Source organism: Marmota monax, unplaced genomic scaffold, assembly GCF_021218885.2.
Source record: "Marmota monax isolate L192 unplaced genomic scaffold, Marmota_monax_Labrador192_F-V1.1 WCK01_AAM20220418_F8-fsc00078, whole genome shotgun sequence".
NCBI classification, from domain to species: domain Eukaryota; kingdom Metazoa; phylum Chordata; class Mammalia; order Rodentia; family Sciuridae; genus Marmota; species Marmota monax.
In genome coordinates this window covers 230,580-242,745 of record NW_026694865.1, presented here as the reverse complement: position 1 = coordinate 242,745, position 12,166 = coordinate 230,580, and the positions used below count along the sequence as shown (strand labels likewise).

The 12,166-nt window shown below is 45.8% G+C and overlaps 1 protein-coding gene across 1 annotated transcript; it reads left to right on the top strand.

Moving 5' to 3' along the window:
* The first annotated feature begins 1,024 nt into the window (after positions 1-1,024).
* Positions 1,025-6,652, top strand: Nr2e3 (nuclear receptor subfamily 2 group E member 3). The gene is made up of 8 exons (XM_046426481.1): positions 1,025-1,136; positions 1,634-1,760; positions 1,911-2,014; positions 2,102-2,323; positions 2,454-2,611; positions 3,446-3,692; positions 3,948-4,053; positions 6,520-6,652. Exons 1-8 carry the CDS (start codon positions 1,043-1,045, stop codon positions 6,650-6,652), a joined length of 1,191 nt encoding a protein of 396 aa, XP_046282437.1. The 5' UTR covers positions 1,025-1,042.
* Positions 6,653-12,166: the final 5,514 nt, after the last annotated feature.

Below are 12,166 nucleotides of genomic sequence, written 5' to 3'. Positions count from 1 at the left end.
TCTTGCAGGCCCAGTGCTCCAGGTAGGTGATAAAAATGCCTATCGGCTTCTCTTCTGCCACCTCTCAGGCCTCCTGCCTCCAGCTAGCCTCAAACCCTACACTGGACCTGATTCTTCGGGCATCTGAGGATTGCTGACCTTTTGGGTGGGGAGGGAGGCGCAAAATCCTCAAATCATGGTCCCCAAGCAGGTCTTTTTTCAAGAAGCTGAGGTGAGAATCATCAGGGTAGAGGGTTCAACTGTTCAGGACAAAAAAAAATGAACACCTCTACACAGCGATCCACACAAACACAGGGCCACACACATGTGCATACATGTGCACATGCACACAAGCACACACACACACACACTTGCCTTCAGACACATGCTAAGCACCTCAAAAAGATTAAAGTCATGGTGGTGCACACCTGTAATCCCAGCTACTCAGAAGACTGAGGCAGTTTGAGACCAGCCTGGGCAACTTAGTGAGAGACCTGTGTCAAAATAAAATGGGTTGGGATATAGAGCATTTTCCTGGCATGTGCAATGCCCTGGTTCAGTCCTCAACACACACACAGGAAAAAAAAAATTAGAGGAACTGCACCTCTCTCCAGGATTTGATATTGAATGACAAATAGCTGAGAGCACAGCATAGTTGGGACCTGGGGACATTGGATAACCCCAGAGCTAGCACAGGGACAGCAGGACTTACTGGCTCCCAGGGGCACCTTGGTAACACTGCAGGTGTGGCCAGTTGATCCCCTGTGGAGACAGTAAAGATTAAGAGGATCATAAACTGTGCCCAGCAGCTCCCTGAGAGAAATCTCCTCCAGCCAGAGCTGCTGCTGTGAGGGGCCTGGGGAAGTTTGGAAGGCTCCCGAGTCCAGACAGAGAAGAGACCCAAAGACAGAGACTGCTAGAGCCTGGGAGAAGGAAAAGCAGAAATAGAAGGGGGAAAAGAATAGAGGGGCAGGTGGAGAGCAAGGCAGAGGCTGGGCCCACCCAGCCACACAGCCAGCATCCTCGGCAGCTCTGGGGCCTCCAGGGCCAGGCTAGCAGTCCGATGAGCTCCAGCGTGGCCACAGCTGTGCCTACCACTGTGACTGCCTCCAGGAAGGAGTCTCCAGGCAGGTGGGGCCTGGGGGAGGATCCAACAGGTATGGCTTTTCTTGGAGATGAGATCTGGGCCCTTAGGGAACAGAATATGTGCCAGACCAACTTGGGTCCAGCCCCAAGGACTGTGGGCAAATGTGAGGGGAATGTGCTGGTGAACCCAGAATCCTAGACACATGGAGGTGGGCAGAAAGGGCAGGATACTGAGCTGATGGGAGGGAAAAACCAAGAAGCACCCTTAGGACTTGGAGGCAAAGGGATCCCTAGAGGTGAGGTCAAGAATTATTTTATGGAAATCTAAAGTCACCCACAGGGAAGGAATGGGAGCTGGGTGGGTGGAGGCAGGGTGTGTACCCTTGCTGAAAACTGGACACGGAAGGAGGAGGGCAGGGAAGCATAAGAGGGAAACATTTTTCCAGCTGGGAGCAACAAGGGCACATCTAAATGTGGGAGATCAGGAACCTGTGGACAGGGAGAGGGATGTGGGGGTGGAGGGTGGGTGGAGAGGTTGAGGGGCCCAGCTACTGCCTCTGTCTTTCAGGCGTGGGCCCCTCACTCCAGTGCCGTGTATGTGGGGACAGCAGCAGCGGGAAGCACTATGGCATCTATGCCTGCAACGGCTGCAGCGGCTTTTTCAAGAGAAGCGTGAGGCGGAGGCTCATCTACAGGTGAGGAGGGTAAGCCCTGCTGGGTTCCTGCCCACTAGGGTGCCTAGGACAGGTAGAGGTTGTCAGGGATGAAGGAGCTAGGGCAAAATGTCCAAATCCGTGGTCCAGAGCCTGGGACACTGACCCCCTGGGGCTCCCTGTCCCCTGCAGGTGTCAAGTTGGGGCAGGAATGTGCCCTGTGGACAAGGCCCATCGCAACCAATGCCAGGCCTGCCGATTGAAGAAGTGCTTGCAAGCGGGCATGAACCAGGATGGTGAGTGGGGAGCACAGGGAGCCGGGAAGGGCAGAAGAGACAGGCAACATGACCACTGCAGGGTCCTAAAACTTCCTCCCTCCCCAGCTGTGCAGAACGAGCGCCAGCCCCGAAGCACGGCCCAGATTCGGCTGGACAGTGTGGAGTCAGATGGTGAGCCCCGCCTCCAGGCCCTGGTGGTGTCTCCAGCCCAGGCAGGGCCCAGCCCACAGGGCTCCACACCTGCATCCACAGCCAGAGGCCTGGGCCACCACTTCATGGCCAGCCTCATAACGGCCGAATCCTGTGCCAAACTGGAGCCAGAGGATGGTAAGTGGAAGGGCGACTGAGGGACGGACCAGGGGCCTCTGTTCATTCTAGAGCCTCACAACCAGGTCGTGAGTCTTCCCTCCCATCTCCATGGTGCAGAGACTAAGGTCACAACTTCTTTCTCCAACAGCTGATGAGAATATTGATGTCACCAGCAACGATCCTGAGTTCCCCTCATCCCTCTGTAGCCTGGACAATATCCATGAGACATCAGCTCGCCTGCTCTTCATGGCTGTCAAGTGGGCCAAAAACCTGCCCGTGTTCTCCAACCTGCCCTTCCGGGATCAGGTACACTGTGCAGCCTGCCTGCTAGAGCTGGCTGGGCTGGGGCCAGCAGCCATGAGAGTCATCCAGATTGGGGACACTAGCACCCTTGTGCTGGTGAGGAGTGATGGTGTGCACAGCTCAGATAGTGACAGCTGGAGACTTCTCTGATTGAGTTGGTGATAATCAGGGGTAACAGTATTAGTGCACATCTAGGGGACAATGATGGCCAAGGGTACACAGAGGCCCAGGATTTGAAGGCAGTGCCTGCAGCTCCCAGGGTCTTCTTTCCTCCAGGATAGACTGCTGGGCCCACAGACTTTCTGTATGGCACAGAGCACTATGCATGTCCTGAACACCATGAGTGGCCAACTCTAGGCCCCCTTAGAGCATGAGTTCCCGTGATGTCAGGGCTTGAGCGTAAACACAACCTCTCCACATCTGGTATGGCCTCTGGGCTTTGGATGGGCAAGCAGAGCTCCATGAACCTGGAAGAGGCACAGAGGGCTAAGCCTTCAACCAGTCTGTGTTTGGAAGAAGCAACTCAGAAGATTCAGGCTGAGTCTTTGAGCACACTCAGCTTGGTCACTCTTAGGCATGTCCCTGAGACTGCCTGGCATCCCATGGTTCTAGGCTATTCCAAATGTCCCAGCTCTGGATGAAACCCATAGTGTCTCAGAGACTAAGCAGCTAGGCCAGATAATGCCAAATGCCAGAGCCAAATGCCAGACAGAGGTCAGGAGAGCATTCTGAGCAACTAGGACCAGCCCTTCTGTTCCTGGAGAAGGTGGCAGAGGCTCCAGGCTGGCTGGAGGAGCTGTGTGTGCACTGCAACATTCACACCCTCTCTGAGCACAGGTGATCCTGCTGGAAGAAGCATGGAGTGAACTCTTCCTCCTTGGAGCCATACAGTGGTCTCTGCCCCTGGAGAGCTGCCCACTGCTGGCCCCACCAGAGGCTTCTGCCACCAGCAGCTCTCAGGGCCGGTTTGCACTGGCCAGCATGGAGACACGCTTCCTGCAGGAAACCATCTCCAGGTTCCGGGCATTGGTGGTGGACCCCACGGAGTTTGCTTGTATGAAGGCCCTGGTCCTCTTCAAACCAGGTACTAAGTCTGGGCCTAAACCTTCCAGAGAAATGGTTGGGATGGAGACTAGGAATTCCAGGGACTTCTTTCTGCCTTTCACCATCCCTCTACAACCCAACATGTGCACAGATGTGCCAGTTTCTTTAAGGGGTAGGGGTATGCAGGAGGAGAGAGATGTGACATCCCCAGAGGCCTCCTCTCCATGACTGTGAGGAGTAGAGCAGGCTGGGGAGGTCCTGGAAGGGGAGCTCACGGTTGCCACTTCTCCCCCAGAGACACGGGGCCTAAAGGATCCTGAGCACGTGGAGGCCTTGCAGGACCAGTCCCAAGTGATGCTGAGCCAACACAGCAAGGCCCACTACCCCAGCCAGCCCGTGAGGTGACCTGAGCACATGCCTACCCACCCCCCCTATCCTTCCTCTTTTTACCCTGCTCACATCTCTCACATCACCTCCGGTGTCCCCCTAATAGGACAAAGGTCTCCATCCAACCAGCATCTACCCAACATCTCCCATGGGCCAGGCACAGTGCCAGATCCTGAGAGAGGATCAAGTGTTCATAAAACAGAGCTGCTGCCTTCCAGGGGCCACCTGACACAGTGACCACACTGAAAACAGAACTTCCCTAGTCGAGTAGAGAGGGTTGTCTGTGTCTGGGATACACAGACTCATAGGGGTAGCAGGTGGCAGGCAGAATCAGGAGAGACTTGGTGAAGGCAGGGCTGGATTTGGGAGGAAGGGTAGGGTCTAACAGAAAAGAACGCATCATTTACAAAGTTTGAGAGGCTTCTTCTTAGAAGTCCAATTCAGAAGTTATAACAGATTCCTGCCAGCAAGAAGATAGTAGGTTAGGCCAGAAAGGGCCCCTGGGACCAGACGGGTCAGGACTTTGAATGCCCCCCCAAGGGCCACATCTGATGTGGGAGGCAGAGGGGACCCCCTACAGGTTTTTCAGAGGAAGGTGTCATATACTGGCTGAACCTCATAAAGACTGGCATGGCAGTGGGGACAGAGTGTACTCCCAGGGGGCCAGAGCAGCTACTGCCACCTTCCAGGGATTCCGTGGAGTTCTGATCTTTGAGAGTGGCCATAAATGCCATGGGAGTTGGAGTGAGTCAGATTTAGCAATTAGATGGAGGTAAGGAATGAGGGAAGAGGAACTCTTTGGGAGTGAGTATTCAAACAATAAAGAGGAAATTTGAAAGTAAAAGATGGCTTTGAGGGAAGTTACAATGTCTTGAGGGAGGCACAGTGGGCATCCTGTAGAGATGCACTGCATAAGCCAGCAGGCACTCACACACTCATGTGGAAAGTGGTTTGGAGGACAATAGCTGCAGGCTGAGTGTGGCAGGGGAGAGCGAGGTAGAAGCCAGTGCTCTGGGACCGCCCACCTTGACCCAGCACCGGGACACACACAGGAGCCGTGTCTGGACCACTCGGCCACCAGGCATCTGTGAGCTATTTTAAATCTATTATCTGCATTTTCTGGGGGCTCTTGGCTGTTGTCACTAAAGAAGTGAGCTAATATAAGCACCCTCAAATCATTTCTCATCTGAGACCTGATCACAAGAAGAGGTAATTTCCCTTTCAGAAGAGTCCAAGTAGACAAGATCTACACTGAGTTGCCCAGGAAGATTAAGGTAGAACAATTCATCACTAGTACCTTGAGACCTGACAGTCAGAGACATTCAGCAGCTGAGCCTTCAAGGTCAAGTTTCTGTTGAGACCAGCTCCCAGAGATGTCCTGCCTAGCCTGTTGATTTTGTGTCAAATTTTGAAGTGCTGGTTAAGATTTCCTGTTACTTCCAATTACAGTTCATTACCTACTATAGGCAGAACTGAGTGTTAAGATAGTAGTTGGATTCTCTAAGTCAGCTTATTTCAGTTTTAAAAAATTCAGGATTAAAGAAGAAATGCATTTTTTTTGTTATAACCTAATATACATATAGACTCTGAAACACAATTCTATCAAGTGATACCTACCTTACTTTGTACAATTTACTCTGGTTCTATTTTATTTTAATAAAAGGTGGGTTGTGTCCCTTTAAATTTAATTTCAGACCCATTAAGTGGATGGATACCTGTGGTTTGAAAACAGTTATATAATTATCATACAGTTACTTCTTCCTACTCTTCGGATCAGAAAGACATAAGGGGGAGGCAGATAGGAGGGATATCATTGCTCACTGTCACTCACCTGAGATCACAAAAGAAAGAAAGCCCCTGGTAGGCAAGGTGAGCTCAGGGGTTCATGGGTAGTGGAGGGTCTTCCTATGGAGATGCAGGCGGGTGCTGAACCAGCAGTTGTCCCTTGTGGAGCTTTCTCCTGGACACTGGGCATTGGCCCAGGGAAGGTCTGATTCCACCATCTGTCTCTTTTTTTGCCTTAGGGGCACCTGCTTTGGGAAATGGCTCTGATTTAAGAGGGCAGTAAGTTTTTTCTGGACCAAGGATCTCAGTCAACCGAATTCTCCCTGGACTTCATTTCCAGTAATGGCTACTATTATCCTATGCATTTTTATGGACAGGAAATTATATTCTTATATACAAAACTGATCATGTAATTATCATAATATACAGTTATACTCATAATACTATATTCATATACAGAGTTAATATAAATGACTTTTTGCTTTATAATCTTTACACATGATATACAATACTCACTCACTGTTTTCATCCCACTTCTGGGGCTCCAGGTAGGTGGAGACAAGCCCTGTAGTGAATGGGGCCTTTCTGGGAGGTCCTCTCCAACTTCCTTCCCTGTCTTTCCTGGGAGGGTGCTGCCCTAAGGATTAGTGCTCAGAAGCTGGGGATAAAACTGATGGTCCCTCTCTCCTGTTCAGGTTTGGGAAACTGCTCCTACTCCTCCCGTCTTTGAGGTTCATCACCTCTGAACGCATTGAGCTCCTCTTCTTCCGCAAGACCGTAGGGAATACGCCAATGGAGAAGCTCCTTTGTGATATGTTCAAAAACTAGTGGGAGTAGAAATAAATGTTCACAACCACTCTGGGCAACAATCTGCTGAAGCTAAACATTTGCCTGCCCCTTGACTCAGCAATTACACTAATAGGTATGTGTTCCCAGCAGAATGTCCCCTAAAAGATATGAATATTCATAGTAGCTTCATTCATGATAGCCCCAAACTCCACAATGACAGTAGAATGGATTAATATATTGTGGTGTATTCACATACTGAAACTAGCAATAAAAAAGAATGAACTACAGATATCTGTGACAACATGGATAAATGTCATAGGCAGGCATGAAAGTTGAAGAAAAGATATGAGTTCCTTTTACACAAAGTTGAAGACTGCAAGACTGATAGTGGTAGAAGCTGGAATAGTGGTTGCCTATGGGTGGGTGGGTGTTGATGAGGGAGGGGCCCCAGGGAGCCTTCTGGTGTCCTAGAAATGCCCTTCATTTTGATCCAGGTGGGAAATTCATAGAGGGATTCATACCTAAAAATTCTTTGAGCTGTGCACTTAAGACTTGTGCACTTCTCTGCACTTCTTTTGACTTCAATAAAAATGTGAAAGAAAGAAAGAAAGAAAAGACAGCAGGGCATGGTGGCTCACATTTGTAATCCCAGTGACTCAGGAGGCTGAGGAAGGAGGATCCTAAGTTCAAGACCAGCTACAGCAAACTTAGCTCAGTGGTAGAGCGCTCCTGGGTTCTAAAAAAGTACTAAAAAAAAAAGTTAAAAAAACAAACAAACAAATAAACAGGAAGATGAATGTGGTCAAGCCTGTCCCTTCAAAGACAATGAAGGAATGAGTTCATCTAAGTCAGAGTCCAGGTGCAGTGAATTCAAGCTCAGTGGGAAAATCTCCCACAGGATTCAACAACCAGCATGGCACCTCACCTTTCCCAGCACCTCTCAATCTTTTTCTCACTTATCTTTCTTCATCCCCTTCAGAAATAAAGGTGAACATTGTCCAACTCAGTTCAAGGCAGTTACAGGCACTTTTTTTTTTTTATAAAAAAAGGCTATTACTTCTTAATTCCTCTTGGAAAGATGAAGCTCAGAAAAAAACCTCACCCCCCAGGAGACCTAGAAAATAACTTAAAAAGTCAAAACATGTTTATATTTATATATCAGCAAACATATGTTAAATATACAGCAGGTAGTGAGCTGGTAGTGAGCCAGGCACTTAATAGGCATTCTTATTTAATCTCAAATTAACTCTAGGGGAGGGACTGATTACTGCCATTTATAATAAAAAACAGAGACTTAGGACTGACACCTAGGTGTGTCTCGACTTAATGCTGCTTAACTGACACTACCTGCTCCCTTTTCCCCCTCTACTCTGGAAATGGTTGAATAATTCCATTGCATTTTCTTCCTTCAGAGAAGAAATGTATGAGTCAAGAAGGAAAGAGTCATGTGAGAAATCCTAGGGGTCCCCTGCCCTTTGGCCTTTGTTTGAATTCTGCCAGCTGCAGTGATAATCACGTCTACTCTGCAAATGACAAGCTAGGCTGGGCCCAGAGAGTACAGTGAACTCTCACCAAAGCATGCAACCTGCTTGAGATTCTCTATCTTCTAAAAACATCAGACTGTCCTTGGTTACTTGGGTCATCCAAGGTTTATAATCCAATAGTCTACTATTTATAATTCCCCATCAAACTTTTACCCCAGGGGGGTGCAGTGGCCTCATAAATTGATTATTTTAGGTATTTTGTCACATGCTAGAAAGCTAACATATCATATTTCTCAGAATGCCCTTCCCCTTTGATTTGCTAATGGATGGCTCTCACAGGAGCTTTGGAAAATAAAAGAGAAGTTGATTTTACTCTGGAGAGTTTGCAACCAGCTTTGTGAGGCCCTGGGAGATTTCACCTCAGCCTCCTTGCTAGCTCTTCTTTAGAGCTGTAGTAGCTTCCAGGTGAGCACTTGAGAACTTCACAACTTTCAGCTGGCTCCAGCGTTGGCTTTCTTGACCTTCCTGGGAACTTTTCTGACTGCTGTTCTTCCAGTGTTTATGTCAGCTCCTAATTTCTATATCAATCCTTCTCACCTGGAGTATACTGAGTGACTTTTTTTTTTTTCCTGACTAATATGGTACAGTTGATTTCAGAATTGATTCAACTCTGTGATAAATGGGCTCTACTGAAATTCTGATGGGTAATGGCTCTTTTATTGCATTTTAGGCCCTTGCTAGGAGAGGGGATAATTGGAAGGTTCTTCTTTCTTGTCCTTAATGCCAGAAATGCCTCTGGTTGGGAAGCACCACAGAAATCATCCTCATGGGCCTATACAGCCCTTTCTTTTCAACTGAAACTGCAGTTTCAGACTTATGGGTGCAGTGGCACATGCCTGTAATACCTGCCACTCAGGAGGCTGAGACAGGAGGATCGCGAGTTCAAAGCCAGCCTCAGCAATGGTGAGGTGCTAAGCAACTCAGTGAGACCCTTTCTCTAAATAAAATACAAAATAGGGCTGGGGATGTGGCTCAGTGGTCAAATGCTCCTGAGTTCAATCCCCAGTACACCCCCCCCCAAAAAAAAAACAAGGAAGGGCAGAGAACGACTTAAAGATATGAAGAAATGTTGAAATTGATAATTATTACCTGAGAGTCAAACCCAGACACTGTGGATGTCTGATCTGCATTCAGTGGACATCATTATTTTTTCTCCACTTGGAATGCAAGTGCCACAGGGTATAGGGACCGTCATTGTGGTTTTGTTCTTGGTTGTAACCGAACACTGAGCACCGAGGACAATGCCTACAGGTGCTTAGTGTCTGTTGAGTGCAGGGATGAATAGCCACATGGAACCTGAATTCTAGAGTTTGAGTAATGTGGCATTAAGGAAAAACTCACTACCTTTTTTTTCCCATTTCACCTTAAACCTGATTTGGCATTTGGGAACTGATACTATTCAATATCTAAGTGCCCAGGACCTTTCATTATGTGCTAGGGACCTGAGAGTCAACAAGACAGGCACACACTTGCTGACATACAGCTGCCAGCAAATACTGGCAGCTATTGAGAAGAAAAAAGAAACCTAAACCAGTTCAAGGTTCAAGAAACTTCCCAGTGCCTTTTACACTGAGAACTGAGAGTCAGTAGGACTTATCCAGGAAAGGATATCTAACTTCCAGATAAGAGAACTGAAAGGAAAGGGAGGAACCAGGAGACGGGCAAGCGAGAAATGAACGACAGAGACCAGGCAGAGATACACAGGACCGTTTAGTTGTCAGAGTTGACAAATAAGGGCCATCTCTCCATAGACGGAGAGAGGTAAAACAGGCTTGGGGTCTGGGATTTTTATGAGGCAGGCTCAGGAATCAGAGCAGGGCAGGTCCTGATGTAGGCAGTTAAGGGTGGGCTTGGTATGAGGGAGTGGTGAGCCCTTCTCCCAGAAGAAATAGGTCACTGGAGGTGTACCCTGGCAGGGTATGTCTTCTTCTTGGACTTTCTCTCTGACTTTCTCCATCTCCTTTGTGGCTGCAATGGACTGAAAAGCTTTCCTCTGTCATGTCCTTCTATTGTAACATTTCTGCCTTGGAGCCTGATGACCACTCACTGAAACCATGAGCCAAAGTAAACCTTTCCTTCTATTTCTCAAGTATTTTGTCCCAGTGACAAAAAAAAAAAAAAAAGACTAAGACAATTGTGTTTGCTTTAGTTATTTGGGGTCTTCTCGACTTCCAATGAATTCTTTCTAGATCTGTGAAAAATGTTATTGGTATTTTGATAGAATTACATTGACTCTGTAGATCACTTTGAGAAGTATGGACATTTTAGTAAGATTTTTCCAATCCAGGTACATGGGAGGTCTTTCCATCTTTTAGTGTCTTCTTCAATTTCTTTCATAAGTCTTTTGTGATTTTTCATTGTACAGGTCTTCTTTTTCCCTAGATAAGCTTATTCCTAGGTTATTCATTTATTTATGGCTCTTGTGAAAGGAATTGTTTTCCTGATTTAGTTCTCAGTAAATTCATTATTGGTATATAGAAAAATCTTCTGATTTTTATATGTCAATTTTTGTATCCTTTCACTTTGTTGAATTCTTATTTCAGTTCTAATAGTCTTTGGTGGAGTTTTTAGGGTATGTATATAAAGCATCATATTATCTTCAAAAAATAATTACCTCCGTTCCTATTTGTATGCCTTTATTCCTTTCTCTTGCCTGATTGCTCTAACTAAAAAGTTCAGTATTATGTGGAATAAAAGTGGTGAGAGAAGACACCCTTTCCTTGTTTCTGATCTTAAAGGAAATGCTTTCAGTTTTATCCAATTCAGTATGATCCTGACTACAGGCTTGTCATAATACATTTACATAAAGTTGAGATATGATCCTAATTTGTTCAGGACTTTTATCATGAAAGGATGTTAAATTTTATCAAATCCCTTTCCTATATCTATTGTATCTATGATTTTTATCCTTCATTCTGTTTACATGATGTGTTATATTTATTGATTTGTGTTGGTTGAAGAATTGTCCTTGGAACGAAACCAACCTAATCATGATCTTTTGATATGTTGTTGAATTTGATTGCTAGCATTTTGTTGAGGATTTTTGCATCTATCTTCTTCAGGGATATTGCTCTATAATTTTTCTGTTTTTTTTTTTTTTTTTTTTTTTTGGTCGAATCCTTGTTAGGTTTTGGTGATGAGGTGATGCTATTTGCTAATCTTATAGAATGAGTTTGGAAGGGTTCTTTATAAGCCTGGTAAGATTTACCAGTGAACCCATCCATTCCAGTGCTTTTCTTTCTTAGGAAATGTTTTATTATTGATTCACTCTTATTGCTTGTTATTGGTTTATTTGGATTTTTTATATTTCTTGGTTGAATTTTGGTTGGCTGTATATATCCAGAAATTTGCCCCATTTCTTCACAATTTTCCAATTTGTTAGTAAGCATATACTTTTTAAAAAAAATTCTAATGGTCCCTTTTATTTTTGAGGTATTAATTGTAATGTCTCCTTTTTCATCTCTAATGTTGTGTATTTGTATCTTTTCTTTTATTCTTGGTTGGTAGAGCTAAAAGTATGTCAATTTTGTTTATCTTTTCAGAGAACCAATTTTTTGTTTTGTTGATCTTTTGTATTTTTTTAATTTAGTCTCTATTTCTGCTTCTATGTTTATTATTTCTTTTCTTCTAATTTTGGGTTTGGTTTGTCCTTGCTCTTCTAAGTCCTTGATATGCATTATTATGTTGTGTATTTGAAATTGACCTTTCATTTTTAAAAATTTTAATGTGTTCTTTTTAGTTATACATGACATATTTCTTTATACAAGCATGGAATATATCTTACTCTAATTAGGATCCCAGTCTTGTGGATGTACATGATGTTGAGATTCACTGTGGCATATTCATATATGTACATAGGAAAGTTATGTCAGATTTATTCCACTCTCCTATTCCTGTCCCCTACCCTTTCCCTTCATTCCCCTTTGTCTAACTCAATGAACTTGTATTCTTCCCCTAGCCCCCCACCCCTTGTCGTATGTTAGCATCCACACATCAGAGAGAACATTCA